Source organism: Crassostrea angulata, chromosome 4, assembly GCF_025612915.1.
Source record: "Crassostrea angulata isolate pt1a10 chromosome 4, ASM2561291v2, whole genome shotgun sequence".
In the NCBI taxonomy this organism is placed as follows: Eukaryota; Metazoa; Mollusca; class Bivalvia; order Ostreida; family Ostreidae; genus Magallana; species Magallana angulata.
The window spans coordinates 31241311-31260733 of record NC_069114.1 but is presented as its reverse complement, the minus strand read 5'-3'; the positions used below and the strand labels follow the sequence as shown (position 1 = coordinate 31260733).

At 32.0% G+C, this 19423-nt stretch overlaps 1 protein-coding gene across 2 annotated transcripts; it reads right to left on the bottom strand.

Annotated features, from left to right (window-relative positions):
- Nucleotides 1-4354: 4354 nt before the first annotated feature.
- On the bottom strand, nucleotides 4355-18659 carry LOC128181179 (uncharacterized). Of its 2 annotated transcripts, none has more exons than XM_052849480.1 (17): nucleotides 18426-18659; nucleotides 15735-15892; nucleotides 15091-15224; nucleotides 14507-14642; nucleotides 14180-14248; nucleotides 13847-13965; nucleotides 12690-12771; nucleotides 12407-12574; nucleotides 10013-10099; nucleotides 9813-9907; nucleotides 9586-9693; nucleotides 9146-9206; nucleotides 6373-6480; nucleotides 5436-5500; nucleotides 5259-5330; nucleotides 4964-5133; nucleotides 4355-4751 (listed from the first exon to the last, which is right to left on the bottom strand). In XM_052849480.1, exons 1-17 carry the CDS (start codon nucleotides 18478-18480, stop codon nucleotides 4528-4530), a joined length of 1911 nt encoding a protein of 636 aa, XP_052705440.1. In that variant the 5' UTR covers nucleotides 18481-18659; the 3' UTR covers nucleotides 4355-4527. The 2 variants fall into 2 exon arrangements, with proteins under 2 accessions (XP_052705440.1, XP_052705441.1); XM_052849481.1 differs by lacking the exon at nucleotides 6373-6480 and adding an exon at nucleotides 6236-6340 and having other exon boundaries at nucleotides 18426-18656.
- Nucleotides 18660-19423: the final 764 nt, after the last annotated feature.

Genomic DNA, 19423 nt, shown 5'->3' with positions numbered 1-19423 from the left:
GGGGCCACATCGCTCACCTGAGCAGCAATTGGCGTTCAAAAGATATTGTGCCATATGGTCCCTCGGTAGAATAGCAAAAAATAGATATTGTCAAGTATTCGAATTTTACAATTATTTTTGCATACACGTAATCTTTGACATTGTACCTTCATGAAATACTATTTTTTACCAGAATAAGAAAATCCTACGCAAGATATAAAACTAAACATTTGGTAGGGGTACACTGTTAAGTTGTTAACTTCCAATTCCCTATATTTTCGTTCTGCCTCCCCCCCCCCCCCCACACACACACACTTTGTAAAGCGATCAAAATATATGAGAGCATATAGGTACATTTGTTTCATAAACTACTTACTTGTTATTGTATTTAAAAAAAATATTTATAGTTATTGTATTTTATTTAAAAAATCCTTCATGTATAGATGTGAAGAAGAAAATTGTACCTCAATGTGCTCAATTCCTCAAATTAAAACATTCAAAAATTTAATTTGTTTTCCATTATAATTAAATGACTGTTATTTACCTCGCGTACAAACCAGGATAATTTTCCGCTGTGATATTTTCTTAGGAATAGCGATAATTATTTTATCCCCATAACAGAAATGTGTCAAAACTATGAAAACTGTTTTAAAGATGTCGTTTTTATTTACTCGTGTCTGAAAAACTATCAAAATTGATGTAGATTTCACTTTATTTATTGTATAATGAGGGGACCCCAGAGAGTAGGTATATACAGAATATCATTCTTTTATTTTTTTTGTACAAGTATTTAACATACTCTAATTCATATAGAATTTCTAATGTTCAACCAAAATTTCAGCTTCAATCGTAGAATTATAAGCAAGATACAGAGCTCACAGTTTCCGTAGGTTTGAGTCATATTTTGTTGACATGACTTTAATACATTCAGCTTAAGATTTTTAACTTGGTATTTCCTATTCAGCATTTAAAATGGAAAAAAAGAATGGCCTAAGATTTTCAATTCTTTTATTCACTCAAGACCAGTTCATTGGTATTTAAGGTTCAAAATCAGTTTATACAAATGTACACAAACACAGTCAAGGATCACATGTACAGTAGGAGTAATAATGACGAAAAAAGGTTAAGTTTACAATACAATAAGTTGTTAAAATTGGTTTCTGGAAGAACAGACTTTGAAAATTTTCTTAATAAATATTGACAAATTTTTTACTTTTTTAATCTTTAGTTTTTAAGATCTGTGTACAAACATAGAATTGTGAGCAAATCTCTGTATCTTAATTGCTTATAATTCGAAGCTTAACACTCAAATATGGTTAGTAAATAGAAATTGCAAACAATTAAACACAAGAAACATGCATGCACTATAACAAATAAAGAACACAATTTATTTTTTCGAAATGAAGCATGTATACACATGTATATATACCTACATATTTCCTTCAGCGATATCAAACTCTATTTAAACTGAATAAACTCGAGAAAATGCCGAGCATCGATCTCAACAAAACCTATTGCATTAATCTACCATTACGCAAAAGATAATGCCGAATTACCGATAGAATGAATTGTATTTCAGTACTTTTTTGATACATCAGATTTTGCTTAATTTGCGCAGGTAAAGAGTTAACTGTTTGATCTACCGAAGTCTCTGTTTGAATTGATACGTAAAAATCACGAAATACGAGAGTTCCCAGGTTAAATTACAAAGCATAAATAATGAATACGAAACGAAAATCAGTCCTAGCTAACACCAACGTCATGTGTGAAATCTGTCAACGCATTGAAATATTTAGCCTCAATTTACTTCACAAAATCGGCACCAATATATTTTGCATGTTACAAAAATTTCCCTTCATACACGAACTGTTGCATAAACAAGCAAATTCATCATAGTCAGATCGACCCTTTTTCGTATAATGTCATTGCTGCTTTAAACAAAGAACCTCGTTTTAGAAGTATGGAATACGAGTCTTGGTAAAATGGGTATGCAAACCCGGGCCGTGGCAAAATAAAAGCCGGGGTAGATCGGCAATCGTCAATTCCAAATACGCATTATTTTGCGGCAATATTTACAGCGAATACAAATATAACTGGTTCATCAAATATCCTGAAATTTTAATGAGATTGGCAGATTAATAACTGCCAATCTTTTGTTTTGACCAGGCCAAGTCTTGCCTACCCATTTTACCGGATGCCGAACCGAACCGAAGCTGAAACACGCCTTTCCTTTATCATTATTTTCGTAATAACTCAGATTTGAAACTGAATTAGACCTTAATTTTTGCAATTTATATTTTCCTTCCCATAAGGATAATTTATGCTAAACTACGTTGAATTTGCCTCGGTAGTTCTTGAGAAGAAGATTTTTAAAAATGCACCCCCCTTTTTCTACAGTTTCAAGGTTTTCTCCGCTTTGAATACAGATCGTACTTTTATTTCTGCAATTTATATTCGCCATCCCATAAGGATGCTTTGTGCCAAATTTGGTTGAAATTGGATAAGCGGTTTTAGAGAAGAAGTTCAAAATGTAAAAAGTTTACAGACGGACGGACGGACAGACAGACGGACAGACGGACGACGGACAAAATGTGATCAGAATAGCTCACTTGAGCTTTCAGCTCAGGTGAGCTAAAAATGAAACAATCTTCCACAAAGGTTCTTTTTTTTTTTTTATTAAATCATGGGATCTCTATGAGATGCTGTTAATAGTGCGAACGTGGGGCGTAAGAGGCATTACATATAATATTGAGATTTTTATATCTTAGGGTACCTGTACCTTCTTGATATTTTCATCACAATGGCAAATTTTCTAACAATTTTGCCTTCGCTTATAAATAACAAAATACAAAACACAACCCATGAGAAAGGGAATGCGAACATAAAGCAATCATGATCACTGATGTCAAGAATGATTAACTTGATCTTGCACCACATGCTGTCTACCAGCTGTATATAAAGTAATGAGGAAGGTTCATTTGAAGCTTGCATAGAATAATATGCGTAGCGTTTACATTGTAAAATATTATCAAATAGTCTTATCAATAGATTAAGAGTTTTGTACAGTTCAATTAGATTTGCGTTTCATACATGTCTTAGACAAACCAAGATGACAACATCGATTATAGCATACTTAAGTGACTCTTTCTGAAACATATTTTAATGATCCACTAATAAAATAGATAAACATCAGTGAATATTAAACACAAATTCCTTTTTTTCTGTCAAAGAACATTATGCCAATGCCAAATCAAAAAGTTCATGTATTGCTTGATAACATCATCGATTTTTCAGTCAGAGACAGTCTCAATGTACATTGAAAAATGTTTTCTTTACCTTGCGAGCTCTTAGGGAGATAAAAATTACATTAGTAATTTGTAAAAGTATTTTCATTTGTTTATAAATGACAAAACAAATACCACATTACATATAACAGTTGGCATTCATTCACGAAGGTTGATGTCAATAACGATGAATTTGTTCGAGCACCATACACATCAGTCAACTAGCTGCAAACACAGCCGTAACATAGATTTATTTGAAGTTGAAGTACGCAAAATGTTTTTAAATAAGCCTTCAGGTTAAGTGACGGTTTTTGACTTTTACACATTACAATTTCTGTTGTAATCGTTTTTCTCAAGTTCTGAGTTTTCAATATCAATTTTGATATAATATCTAGCAAATAATTTTCAAACTGGGAAATTATCAACCAATCATTTTAGGCACCTCTTATTATAGGCGTCAGTTATTTTCTGATAGAAAAATGGCGCATTTTCTTTAATGAAAGCTGATACATATCTTGAACCATATCGTTCAAATCTTTTGTAGCCAAACATTAATGTAGCATCAAAGTTTTTTTATTTATTTTAAAGATTTTAATGCTTAAAAAAGTAAAAAATAGCATGCAAGATTAGAAAAAAACATGATGTTTATGATGTGATAAACACATAAAGATGCTGCAGTTTAACTATTTTTATTACGGTTATACAGTCTGATAATAAAGGCATTCGGTTAAATAAGTTGATTTTTAAGATAAACAAACATCATCTATACGAAACGAATACATACTTACACTAATATAAATGTTGAACAAACATGAAATGTTTATATCGTTAAAATACAAACAATATTTAAAAATATTTAAAAAGTATCAAAAAATTGTAGCATGAAAGATATCCAGTTTAAGAACGAAGCATTCAGTTGGTCATTGGAGATATCAGAATTTTAAGCGTCATTTTGATTAATCACATGATAACAGAATAATGTAGCTAGGTACTTATGTTTGGAATCATACAAAAAGCGTAAATAAGGTAAGATTATTAAGACAAATGCGAAATATTATTATATGATAAAATGAAGGATTTCTATAGTATACTAAATAACATAACACAAGAGGATTGATTGATAGGTCTGATAAGTAGTTAAAAAAATTATTTTGATAATGGACCAATACAAAAAGAAACAGTCTAAAAAATGTTAAAAGAAACGACTAAACGCATGAATTAGGGGTAAAATTACATTTTTTTCTCTCCTTGAAATGGTCAATTATTAGGTTAGTTGCAAAATGAAAGTCAACCCGATGACGGCAAGACTTATCCAGCTGGTATATGTATTTGTATTTGCACCATTAGAAGTGCATGTTTGAGACGATTCTGCTGCCTTATTCTTTGTTTCTACAATCCATTGGTTCACAATCTTTTCAAGGACGTGTAGCGGAAGAGATCCGACTTTAAGAACAGAAGCATGGAATTCTCTGATATCAAATTTTGAACCTTAAAGAAAAAAAAAATAAAATTAAGTACTATCATTTCTGTGCATTATTTTCACCATCAATGTTTATGTTGAGTTAAATGCAATTCAATTTTGTTAAAAATTAAAATACAGACACATGGAATTTTTTTTGCCGAAATAATAATATGAAAATAACATCGAGTTTCAACAAAACTGAAAATTTTCCTGACACTCTAGTGGTATAAAAAATTACCCAATTCATCCTCAGCCTTTTTACGCAGTTCTTTAATTTTTAGTTCACCGATCTTGTATGCACACGCTTGACCCGGCCATGTTATATAACGGTCAATTTCGATGGCAATCATTTCCTCACTAAATGCAGTATAGTTCAGCATATATTCTATAGCTTTTTCTCTTGTCCAGCTAAATTAAAAAAAAATATCCGCCATGTTTAATTATGAATAATAACAAAATACTATGATTGTACAAATATCTGATTTTAAAACTTCACAATAGATTAATTTAATTAAGCTTTATACACATCATACTTATAGTGATGCAAGCCAGTATCAACCACTAAACGACAGGCTCGGAATATTTCAGATCCATATCTTCCCATTCTGGAGAAGAAATAATTGTTCTCAAAAACTCATTATTGATTTATTAGCAGATGTAGAAATTAACGTTGTAATTAAGAATATTCATGAAACGTTCATTTTTCTTACAAATCATAATCTGTCTTGTACAGTTTCATCTCTTCTCCTAAATACTCTGCATATAATGCCCAACCCTGAAAGATATAAAGAGAAATGAAATGAACGCATCTTTCTATATGCTGACCATAATATAGCAGCAAATCAGTGCCACATTGACACTATATTTATTTTTTTTTCACCCTTGAATGTGTAAATATTAGAGATTAAAGTGTAAAATTTAGAGATTAAAGTGTAAACGTGAAAACTATTAACATTTAAAAGTAATTGTTAACATTTAAGAGCATTTCAGAGTAAATTTTACAGATTAATGTATAAAAATTTACAGAATTATGTGTACATTTAACACATTTTAAAATGTCAAAAGTACAAATTGAAGAACTGATAGTGTTCAAGCGAGTGGTTACAAAACACATTTACCTAATATGTTTTTATTTATTTCGAGAAAATAGAATGATTACTCAATAGTGTTAAAGCGAGTGGTTATTTACAAAGCATACATACTAATTTGCAAAGATGCAATTTTATGGAATAATGATAAGAGACGATTTATTACAACGAGGAAATCAATGAATATAAAGAGACTGGATAAGAAAGGAAATAAACTATATACATTTTCTATACCAAGTGCGGTGCATTGCCATAGAGAGTTATTTTGTAAATAATCAAAGCGATCTAAAGGCTTTCAATGTATCTGTAAGGTTATTTGTTATAAGCTAATGGGTATAATTGAAAGTTGATTTTTTTTTAGAAAGAATGTTGTGTTAAAGAAATACCATATACAGTTTATGTTATTGCAATATGCTAATTACCTCCACATACGACGTATAAAACGCGGCTTCCATAGGAATATTGAAGAAATGTCCAGTCATATATTTTCTAAAATCGGGATTTTTGACAGTCGACGCGACACTTATCTGAAAATTCAAACAAATCAAGTCAGCCTTACCTCAATATAAGCAGTATAAAATGGAGGAAGAAATGATGGCTGAAAATATTTATCATCGAGGACATATCTACGATAGCCCGGAATCTCTGCAGTTAGCTGTATACCTGCCTAACAAAAAATGTGCAAATTTGATATTTTTATATTTGGATAAAACAAATCATAATTCAGTGTTTCCAAACTCTTGTTCTCATGTTATTCCGTTGTATTCTTTCCTCTTCTATACAAATGTATATGAGGGTTGTTTAATATTTAATATATGTATTGTCCAATATCTCAAAAGAATTCCACTAAAATACTGTAGTAAAATGAACATTTCATCCTTTTAAGGTACTCTTCGAGGTTTGAAATATCGAATTTCAACCTCTGAATCTATCTTTAAAGTGCGTCACGGTAGGTTAGGAACTGTTGGGATTTGTAACGACGAGCATATAAGAACTATCGAAGTTTTGAAAAAAAGAAAGAGTAAAGTTGCATGGGGCCAGGTCTGGACAGTGTGGTAAGGCGGTGACCTTCTACGACTTCAAAAATTGCATCACATACTCGGATGTGATTGAGCATTATCATTTAGTAAACGGACATGCCGATATACTGACATATGACAATATTTCTTGATGGTTTTTTTTTATCATTATATCTCGGCAATATTGACCGGTAACACATTTCCCTTTTGGCACTGGAATTTGTACGGCTATACCAATACATGAGAAGAATATACAATAAGGAATCTTCTTCGTGCTTCTATTGCGTTTAGGTAGCCAAATTTTGCTTCAAATATTTCTAACTGGTTCAAAATAGTGTACCCATGTTTAACCAACAGTAACATTATTTGGAAATAGTTTTTGATAGAATTTGGGAAACAGTTTTAGCATTTGCTTAGCGGTTTGTACTCGTGCCCGTTATTTGTATTGTATCAATCTGGCAGAAATCTTCCGAATTTTCAGAAAACGCTTCAAAATAAAATGCTCCCGCGATAACAACATGCAAACAGCTTTGGCAATATAAAAAAATTGTGTATCTGTCATCACTTTCAAATAATTCTTTGACTTTTGCGAATCGGCCAGATTTTATTTAATCTTTGACGGACTGTGTGCCAGTGAGGAATTTCTTTATCCACCTACGAACTTTTTCATGATATACCTTATCGGTCAAGTAGTCCGAAGGTTTATACTTCCAAAGGCTCACTAGTCCGAAGGTTCATTAGTTCGAATGCATCACATGGTTGTAATTTCATACAGTAATTTTTCACGGAAAAATTCATTCGTCATATGCAAATTTTAAAATACAAAAAAGTAGCTTAAATGATTCGAATTTGACCAGTTAATATTGAATTAATTTGTTTTCAAAAATGTAAGTGTCTGATTTAGATTTTATTTGCTGGAAATTAGGTACGTGTATACAAGCATCATATTTAATAATATTCCTTCAAGAGTCTCAAAGTACATGAAGTACTACGTTTTAAACACTCTTTACAATCTGTTTTTTTTTCTAGAATACGATGTATATTTTCCCCTTCAAAATATTTGTACGTTTTAATTCATTTATTTTTCTTTTTTTAACTTTCATTTATTTTTATGACTTGAGTTCATGTATGCTTACTAATAGATCATACTCGATAAAATATCATTCTAATTTCGAAAGATTTTATTTTTAAACATTTTTATTGTAACTTTCCAACGCATCTGTAAAACATGTATCATTAAAAATGTAATGCTTAAAAACAGATCATAAAGTAAACGTACTTGTAAGAGTTTCCAATTTTCTGATGAGAGAGAGAGAGAGAGAGAGAGAGAGAGAGAGAGAGAGAACTTTTAAAATCCTGTTTAAAACAGGAGATGTTTTTATCGATGACATTATCGTTGTTATCTGAGAATTACACCACTCTCATTCTTAAATGAATTGAGTTCTAAGCAATCAACTTATTATTCCCATTCGAAAAACTGTAGTTCGAAAATATATTATTCCCATGTAGAAATAACGTCAATGGGCAACAAAAATGAAATTAAGGAGGCAGAAATCTGAATACAAAAAAAGTTATAATACATACAAGTACATACAAAAAATAATATTACAGATCTATATAGCGATAACAAATCATATTAAAGTACTCTTTTTTCTTAGTATTCTGTTTTTAAACCTCCAAGAATTTGTTCAGATGAAAATGATTAATCAAACCGGACCCTTTTAGCTATTTCAACCTTCACAGCTTTTTCTACATCGAGTTTGGGACAGTCACTATTGAACTTCGGACTAGTGGGCCTTCGGACCAATGAACCTTTGAACTACTAGACTGGCTACTGGGCAGACCCCATCTAATCAGACCAATAAATTTCAGTGATAGTCTGCATTACCAAATGGCCGAGTTTTTGCGGACTTTTACATAAGCTCTATTACTTGCATTATTCTCAACTTATTTCTTAACCATTTTTTCAACAGCGGCCTACAACTAGCTCTATTGAAATTTCTATGGTTTAAAACCTTTCCGAAACTGAATAATTGTGTTTATACCGTTTGAGAGATATTGAATATAGCTATTCAAGAGTTAAATCATCCACCAAATAGTTCAAAATGTTATAATATTGCACTGTGGTTCAGTTCACATTGCATATTAAACAGCCCTCGTAAATTGTCCTACTATTCAAAATAAACGCATTTTTAAAAAACATTTTCAAAACAAATATACTTAATCTGAACAAGTATGTTTACAAAAAAGTAAACAACTTTTCCAAACGTGAATTCAACGAAGGTATGATTTTATGTCAAGAAAAAGATTCACCTGCAAATGATGACCAGGAAGTGTTTCATGAATAAGTAAAGCCATGAAGTCAATTTTTACGCTGTAAAAAATGGAAGGAAATAAGACAAATCATTATCACAAATAGTTAACCGGCTACTGCTGCTCTGTCTGTGTTTTTCCATGCATGTTCATCAGTGCATTTTTCTCTCCAAACAAAACTAACACAATTAGAATCAAAATAATAGAATTATAGAATAAATTATAAAATAAATAAATAAATAAATAAATAAATAAATAAATAAATAGATAAATAAATAAATAAATAAATAATAGAATTATTCTAATTTGCAACTTTTATGCAATGAAGTAAAATTTGATTTTGATTTTAGGACACTTGTCCTTATTTTGATTGAAGGTAAGAAACACATGTTTACTTTGTGACTTCAAATAAGACATCATTTTGTATTTTGCGCACTCACGATTGGTTTGGACGATGGACGTTCACTTGAAAAACTCCCGGTCGAGAGCCATCTGGCGGACCTGGTATGTACTGACCGGAAACGCCATCATTAGGATTTGGTTCCACACTTTTAATACAAAATCACAAAATGACAAAGGTAGCGATTTGATATTTCCAAACCAACAAAGCGTTTATTTAGAGAATTTAATTAGTTATAGTAAATGTATGAAATGTGCAAATACTCACTTAACAGGCAAATTTGGTAGATCTTTAAAATATGCTGATAATTTTGGTTCAATATCATTTTTAATAGCGTCACTGTACCACTGCACAATTTCATCCTGATATACGAAGCATATTAACATAAATTAGTCAGAAATAATTAAGTCTATAAATATCTGTATTTATGTGTATTTAAGTTAATGTATCAAACAGATATATCTTACACCAGTCTGCAAATAAAAAGAAGGGTCACTTCTGATGTTATCAAAAAACTCTTTCACGGATCCCTGATGGTTGAGTTTTGCCATAACCTTAGAAATAAATAAAATGTTTTCAAAATGAAATTGAGACCAAAATACTTTAGTAATCTTAATCATAATATTTTGGTCATCTGTTAAATCAAAAATATATGAAAAGCTTGAACATGTTCTCAAGCTGAACAATTTCATGTTCAATGGCGAACATTACATACAAATAAGTGGTACAGCTATGGGCACCAAAATGGCTCCCTCTTACGCCAATATATTTATGGGAAGAATGGAACGCAGCCTGCTTCTCAGAGCTCCTTTCAAACCTTTGAGCTGGTTGCGGTTCATTGATGATATTGAGATGAAATGGGTCGAAAACCGAGACTGCCTAAATGACTTCATCACCTTTGCCAACTCCTTCCACAATTCGATTAAATTCACAGTGGACATATCTAGTTCCAAAAATGTATTTTTGGATACTACATCCACCTTGGAAGATGGTGAAATAAAATTCAGTCTCCATACCAAACCCACTGATTCTCACCTCTACCTCAAGCCTTCGAGTTGCCATCCTCCCCATACTTTTAGAGGAATTCCTAAAGGATTAACGACCCGAATCAGACGAATCTGTTCTTCTAATGAAATCTTTGAAGAACAGAGCAGAATATTGAAATCCCATCTGTGTAATCGAGGCTATAAAGCCCACACAGTTCAATCTGCAATTGATGAGATGGTTACAAAAGACAGGAAAACCCTTTTACAATACAAAGAGAAAACAGACAAAAGCAGGGTTCCACTTGTCACTACATATCACCCCGCCCTTAAGAACCTCAACAGCATCCTTAGAAATAATCTGCCCATTCTTTACACTAACGAAAGAATGGCTGATGTTTTCAAGGATCCACCAATGGCTGCGTTTAAACGCCCGAGGAACTTAAAGGATATGGTAGTGAGGGCAAGATTAGACAACCCGTTGCCAAATGGTGGTTTTAAAACATGTTCCGATGCCAGGTGCCTTTTGTGCAAACACAGCACCAACGCGGACAGTTTTAAAAGCCCCACCACGGGTCGCACGTACAAGATATTTGGCAACACTTCTTGCCGCACAGACAACTGCATCTATCTCATTAGTTGTAAAGTCTGCTCTAAACAATACGTTGGTGAAACAGGTGACCTCCGCAGAAGGATCAACAACCACTGCTCTACCATAAAGACCAAAAAAGTCAAGGAGCCCGTCGGAGAACATTTTAATATAAGTGGCCACAAATGGGAAGACATGACAGTATTGGTTATTGACCATAATCTTAATTGGACAGACGCGGAGAGGAAAAGCAAGGAAAAGTTCTGGATGCACAGACTCAAATCATTCAGACCTGATGGCATGAACAAACAAATGGACTTCACTAAAATGAACGTCTCATAGCCATATATCACCTGAAACCCACATAGTAATTCTATCTAATCTGTCAACTGCGCCTCTTTCATTTATTAGTTTCTTCACTACCTTTTATTTGTAAATCATTTATTTATTTATTTATTTTCATTCAATTTTATCTCTTTTTAATCAAAAATTCGAGTCTATGTCATAAGTGCCGTACGAGTTAACAACGGGGGTTCAAATTTTCATTTATTAACTCGGACGTCAATTTTAATTAGCTAATTAACTTAATCAGGCGTGAAGTTGACAGTCGATTGATTACTTTATAGCGATCGGCGACAGTATCAACACCTTTAAGAATGTGATCAAATGATGTGTATAATGTAGCTGTTCTTTTTCATAGTTTCTTAAGTAGTTTAGTAGTAGCTTTAGATTTTGTTTTCTTTGTTTTTTTTCTCATGTAATTTATTTCTTGGTCCTGAAGAAGGGACGGGTTGTCCCGAAAATTTGACAATTTCTATTGTTCGTGTCGTTAGCCATTTTTAGTGCTTTATATATTCAGTTTACTGGCTTAGTATCTATATATTAGATCCGACACCTTAAAGATGCCTAGTGTTGTTGATTCTATTCAGTGCTTTATATATATATATATATATATATATATATATATATATATATATATATATATATATATATATATATATATATATATATATATATATGGTGTTCCAGAATCTAGAATACGTTATGATAACAATTATTGTTGTCCTACAACATTAAAAGTAAACATGTACCTGATGATAATAAAAGAAATTTAATTTTTCGACTAAAGTAATAGATGTCTCATTACATTGTTGCTTTTATAACGATACTCAGTTGATACTGTTATACTGGAATTAAATTTTTCCACCACGTCTTTAAGCAAATTTGTTATTTAGAAAGCTATTAAAATCATTTAAATTTGGCTTATTTCAACCATTCAGAAAACTTACTTTTTTCATTTCCGATGATATTCTTTCTACTTCTTGAAGACCTTTGTTGTGGACTTCTTCAGGTGTCATATCCAAAGAAAGATGCCATCGCAGACATGCTCTGTAAAATGCTGCTCCATTATCCCAGCTATTTACTCCTAAACCGGCTCTTAGATGATTGAAGTAAACCTTAGAAGTGAAATGTTATTTTCTTTAACAGTTAATCCTTCTTATTTTGACTAAATCCGAGAAAAAAAATATTATGACATCAAACAGGAATGAAAATTATGAAAAAATGTCATACATTTTCAAGATACTGCTTTAATTCTGATAGTTTCTGGATGATTTTCTCAACAGCTGATTTTGCCCTTTCTCGAAGGTCTGTTCTAAAATCAAATTTCGTAATATTAAACTATGATTGATTTTATTGCATCAGATATCACATGTAGACGTTTGACATTGATACAAGAGTAAACATGGGGAAAATACAAAATTTAAAACCTTACTCATCCTCGTGATTCCCCCCACCTTACTTTTACATTAGTTTCAAAATATGTAGTCAACCGTTAACGTAGTTGAATTTTCATAACAATCACAGCTAAATGTACCCTAAGCTTCATAATTACTTATGTCAGATAAAGAATAAACATTAGCCTCTTTTACCGTTTTATTGACCCTTATAATTTTGTAATAAATTAATGTTGTTTCAGGGATATGACATATATTTTTACTAATTATATACTAACAAAAGTAGAAAGTGAAAATTTATTGATATCAAAGTGAAAGTGCTCATATCTCAATTATGTCTATGCTAACGATTTTACGATTTAATCTACATTAAATCAATGGTGGAATTATGTGATAACAGTAAAAAAAAAATATTCACTAAAGGAACCTTAACATTGTAAGAGGATGAATCACCTCAAAAACGATAAAGTATAAGGAAAACCTAATATAGAAATATTTACACTGCTTTAAACAACCACTATTCACTGTTTTACACTGTAATACATTTTGGTGTCTTCGGTATTTTGATTTACTATACATTGAAAAATAGCTAACATGTAAACGCTTAAAGAAAAAAATATATTCAATAAAATAATACACAACAATACTAGCTGCTAGTTTTGATACACTACGAGTTATATATTTGGGTATTATTAGCTAGTACTCTGATTTATTTTATATTGCAAATGGCTAGCTTCATAACACCAAGCAAAAATGAAAAAAAAAATGAAAAATAAAATGAGCTTCTAAAAATGTTTCATTCTAAAAGAGCAACTTGCGTTGGCATGGTATAAAGTGCAGAGAGAGAGAGAGAGAGAGAGAGAGAGAGAGAGAGAGAGAGAGAGAGAGAGAGAGAGAGAGAGAGAGAGAGAGAGAGAGAATGAGAGAGAGAGAATGAGAGAGAGAGAGAGAGAGTTATGTGTTTGATAAAAAAAAACGTAATTATGGTCTTACTTTTTAGAATCGGTAATAGTTTGCAATTCCGACAATTGATCCAGCAATGGCTTGTAATATGGAAAGGTTGTTGTATTGTAGCTAGTTAGTAACTTTTCAATTTGTCCAGGAACTCTGCTCTGTAACGTGCAATTTGTCGTGACCAAATCAGTATGATTTCAGGTAAGTTAAGAAAAATATATCAGCCCATTTGATAAGTATTTTTTTTCCTTGTTATTCCAGACCCCAATCACAATGCATTATACGAATTTCAAGTCTACGTACGTAAATATGTTTTACTTTTTTCCGGTCCCTAATTATAATGTAATACGAATTTCAATTATCTATACCTACCACTGACACTCTATGATAAGTGTGGCCTTTCTCTATAGATTTATTGAATCTCCCTATCATATCATCAATCTGAAAGGAAAAAAACAACAAGAGAGGAACAGCAACTTCTAAATTCTCAAAAACAAGAAACAAAACAATCAAGATTGAATGAAAAGATTCAATAGTGGCTTTTATTACTGGCATATTTAATGTATCCTGCGACAGATACAAGGTATATCCCACTTTTGAAAATATCTAAATATCTAATCCATGCGCATATTTACTCCCTGTTTCATCAATAAATATATACCATCTGCTGCAGAACAAAAAACCCTCATTAGCATTTACCTGAGTAGGATGTAATTCTAATCTTCTGATGTAGTTTTCATAGTCACCGACTGTATCAAAAGGCGTTGTTTTGGGGAGGTACGTGGGGTCGATTTGTGGACCCTCCAGAAAGTGAATGGGGTTAAGGGCGTTGTAACTGTATTATCGATTAAACAATAAGCGTTTAAGATAAGCATGGAAATTTTGTTTCGAGATTTTGAAGTTTTTATACAGCAAATTTTTCTTTGGATTTTATATGTATTCTTACTTACCATAAATGAATTCAACATTACGCGTACGTAATTCAATTTAACTTTATTAGTGGATTTTATATTCACTATGCATATAATTTAAACACACGCAATAAACACGAGGACGCAAAACTAACGAGAGTTATATTCAAATGTACTTTTTCCATGTAAACTTCGTTGGACGTCAATACAAAATGTTCACTAAATTATTTTATCCACAAAAACCAAATCAAATGAAAAAAAATATAAACGTTAACGTTTCTTTTATGTTAAAGACATAGCAGAGAATTCTTACAAAGACACGCAATCAATATCTTAATCCTTTAAAAAAGTAAAACAATGTATCATACTTACTCTTTCCAATCATTGCCTTGAACAATCGTTGACAGTGAATCGTTAAAGACATCATAATCTATCTTCTCTTTTGCATCAAGCTGGTTGTAATTGACGTTCTGTTTCAATCGACTTAGTAAACTAAAACATTTGTTCTAAAAACAAAAAATACATTCATATATACTAACTTTACTGATACAAATGTAATGCTTAGATGAGAACACTTTTATATCAGCAAGTATCGAGGAAATTTAACCACAAATACATTGTTGTAGCATCAGGAGGAGCCCGTTGGGGACTGTCCCCTCACTTTTTCTAGCAGCAAACATTTTCCTAAATTAACATAGATATAAAAAAAAAACTATTATGGGTAACACCCCCTTCAACTTTTATGGAAGCATGCAGAAATAGAAGTGAAAATATGTGAAAATTAGATATACCCTCCTTCCCCCCAAAATTAGGTTTTTCATGATTTACTAACTTTTCCTTTTTATTTTGGCTTGTCAAGAATTTTTGGATAGGGCAGCCTGCTTCACACATTCAGTAAAGATGCTTTTAAACATTCGTTCATCTTTCTTTGCTCATGTATATAACTTTTACAATTTCAAATTTTATTTTTTTGTCTTAAAAGCGGACTTTTCTCTTTTTGTTTTGTTTAAACGTACATATTCCTCCTCAAATCCAGAATAAGCATAGTTCTCCACTTGGTCGTTATACTTGTAGATACCAATAGTGGTGGCGTATTCCGGGGAGCGCTGAAGTCTCCATTCCCCGTATTCCTTCTGCAGAGCAGCGAGTTCAGATGCAGAAGACGAACATAAACCTATGAACGTATAATGATAGGTCAAATTGTTACTAATACGATTGCTAATGACGTCACGTGAAGTCCAATCTTATATCAGTGTTTTGCATCCACAAATCAACTGTACATCTACTATTCATATCTACTGTGACACGCTTCATATGGGTAAACATGTATGTTTTCTCTTCGCAATAAGTGAAATACGGCCCGATAAGTTAAAAAAAATGACGTCATTTTATTTACTGAAATCAATATATTATCAAAGCTAACACGATAAAAATTCACTTGCAGTAATGTAAACAGGGAAATATTTGCCCCCATTGTTTCGCCCCTTTCGTCTTGTTGTCAGCAGGCGAATTAGATTTGGAGAATTCCTATGTCTCAAACAATCTTTCTTTAGTCACATGTCTGTCTAGGCAAATTCAAGACGGGGTAACCGTTTGCATGTAAAAAAGGGGAGATAATCTCATAGGGGGAAACTAACCCTGTATATAGTATCACACAACAGCCAGTTTCAACAAATATTCAATTGTATTAAAAGACTTTTCTATGACTACAAATGACACCAACTCAGTATAGTAAAGTTGTTCCTCTCTCTCTCTCTCTCTCTCTCTCTCTCTCTCTCTCTCTCTCTCTCTCTCTCTCTCTTAGGTATACGACGTAACCCCCAACTCTCACATGATAGGATATACATGTAGTCATATCTGGCGGACAGTTTGTGGATTACCTTATTTTAATTGAATTTTTGTTTGGGGGGATGAGTCTGCACAATGAGAGCCTATCATAACCTCTTTGCGTGCTAAAATTGATTATACCGACGTATAATCGCTGATTATACCGATTTTATATGTCACTGAAAAATGTTCATATTTAAAATTATAATGCACTAGGCGTTATAACCGGTATGTAAAAATCGAACCCAGCATTTAAAATATATTATCAAAAGATTTCAACGTGTGAACAAGCACTATCGTGCTATCTACAAAACGTACCGTTGCAGTCATCAGTCATCCCTTGTTATATTGTGTGTTAACACAAAGAGAAAGCATGGATATATTTTAATTGTTGATTATGTGTTAATTGGCTGTGTTTTTTAATAGCTGAAGTACAATTAACGAGGTAGAGGGAATTAACAGCCCAGTTATATTAACCAAGGACTTGGCTGTAATAGTTCTGTGTCCTGGCTGGTTAGGGAGGTGTATTTCCTTACGTTTATATTGCAATGACCGACATTTTACAAAATATACATATTTAAAATTATGCAGTTTTTAAAATCAGATTCAGAATGTGAATTTGGGATTTTTATTTTCCAGGGCTTCTCTAGAAGAATATATCATCATCATAAGATTCAATATCGATGACAAAAAAAACATAATTTAAAGCAATATGAGCTGTTTTGTTTTGTTTTTTTATTTTGCTGCAAAAACCTGCTAGTATGATAAGTCTGCATATAACTTAAACTTTTATGATAAATAAGATTTGAAAAAATCATTAATTTTTGTCAAAGGAAATATTTCTCTTCTATGGAATATATAGCAAATCAATTTTTGTACAGGACGACAATAATTCAATTTTGCTCCAAATAAGGCTTCTTAATGGCCTTTTCCACAAAAATATGGCTAACAGAAATTTAAAAACCATGATATTTTTGTCATTTTAGTAGAAAAGAACATTTTGGTAAAAAAAAAAAATTCAACATGAAAAATGCAGCTCATATTGCTTTAATTTCAACGACTTGTTGAATGCTTATGTATGTAATTGAACTGAATATCAAAGAAAACATCATACTGGAAATATTTAGAAAGATATCTTTCAAATTCATGGTACAGTATGGTACACTGGGGTAGAGTTTGTTCTGTTTCATCGTACTTTGGCGTTCAGTGGGATACTGTGCTTATCAGTGCCCTGTATCGGGGCGTACAATGAAAGTCAGTGAAAGACACAGTTAGAAACAGTCCATGTATAGTTGATGTCAAACAATGTCAGTCGATTTTTCATTGAATATAGTAGTGAGCGATACCATTTTTACTTCACGTTCACGCAAAACGATCCTAAAAAGATTTGTTAAGCATTTGACAAGGTTAAACAGGCAAAAACATTGTTTCAATATAACAATTCATTTATCTATTTATTCATTATCTGATACAAAAGCTGTGATATGGACATCTTGAATGATCACTTTATTGTAAAAAAGAAAAAAAGCACATGCTTCGGGTAAAGAGGGTCTCAAAATTTCTTATTCTATCATAAATAGCAGCTCTTCAACACTTAAAATTAATAATAATTGTAAGTTTAAAAAATAGATAACAAAATATAACTTAAAAAACTAAACACAAATAGGAAATAAGGAGTGTAATATATAATTACAGAATGATTGAACATGAGCTTGCAGCAACAACGCAGTAACATTATCAAAAATTCTCTTTAAAAGTTTAATAAACCTTCTACAGCAAATCGTTCTCTATCGTTTGCACATCCAAAGAAAAAGTATCAACTTGCAAAAAACTGCAATAATTATCCTTCGTTTACAGTTATACAGATATACAACTCATACCTTGTCTAATCAGAAACACAAGGCCAACCAAAGCGCATTTCCACCACGACTCCATTTCTGTAGGTAGACCTGACTCGTTACCTTTCTCACGTTAGTAGGTCAAGCAACAGCAATAATTGACGAAACTTGTTTCAAATACAGGTAGGAAGGCTCATAAATCCACTGCACGCTTCATTAAACTTAAAAGTTGCCGGCACATACACTAGCAGACGACTCGATAAACAGTGACAATGTTTATGTAACACAGATAGCTACTTTTATTCTAGACGGATACTGAGAAGAGATCTGGAGCACCTATATCCGAAGGGTTCATGTATAATGTCATCATATTACTCAAGAAAAAACGTGTCTTAAAACCATCTGTTAGGAAATACTTATTGTAAGTTCTGAAGCACTAAATTTCACAAACAAATAGGCTTACTTATATTTTATTTTTTTTTTTTTTATTAAAAATGTTATTTAGTATTTAAATATATGTATCGTTTGAAATATACACGTGTTCTCAGTTTCACGTAACAAAAGCTGGGAAAATAACAACTATGATTTCTGTAAATGTGGAGTCCAACAGAAAATCTAAATTCTCTGATCTCCGATGTATGCATTGTTATATTTAGCATTTGTTTCTCTATCACTTCTAGTAAAAATGCAATTCCACAAATTATTAACATTCTGAGAAAAGAGGGTTTTTTTTCTCATGAATTATGATATTATTCATTTAAGTAATATGGTTTTGAACTCGAAACACAAAAACATATTGTTAATTCATGTTTTAGAATTTCAGAGACATTTCAGAAACAAGAGAGGGAACTTTTATGATGTCTTAATCTACTGCAATTTGAAATTCTGGTTATATAATCTTAAATGACTAAATAAATGCATGTCATGTCTAAAATGTTAATCGAATACGTCCAATGGCGACCCAATTGCAATGTTGTTGTTTTAAATATATACCATACTAGACGATAGCCCGCGCGAGCGCGGGAGTTAACACTTAACAA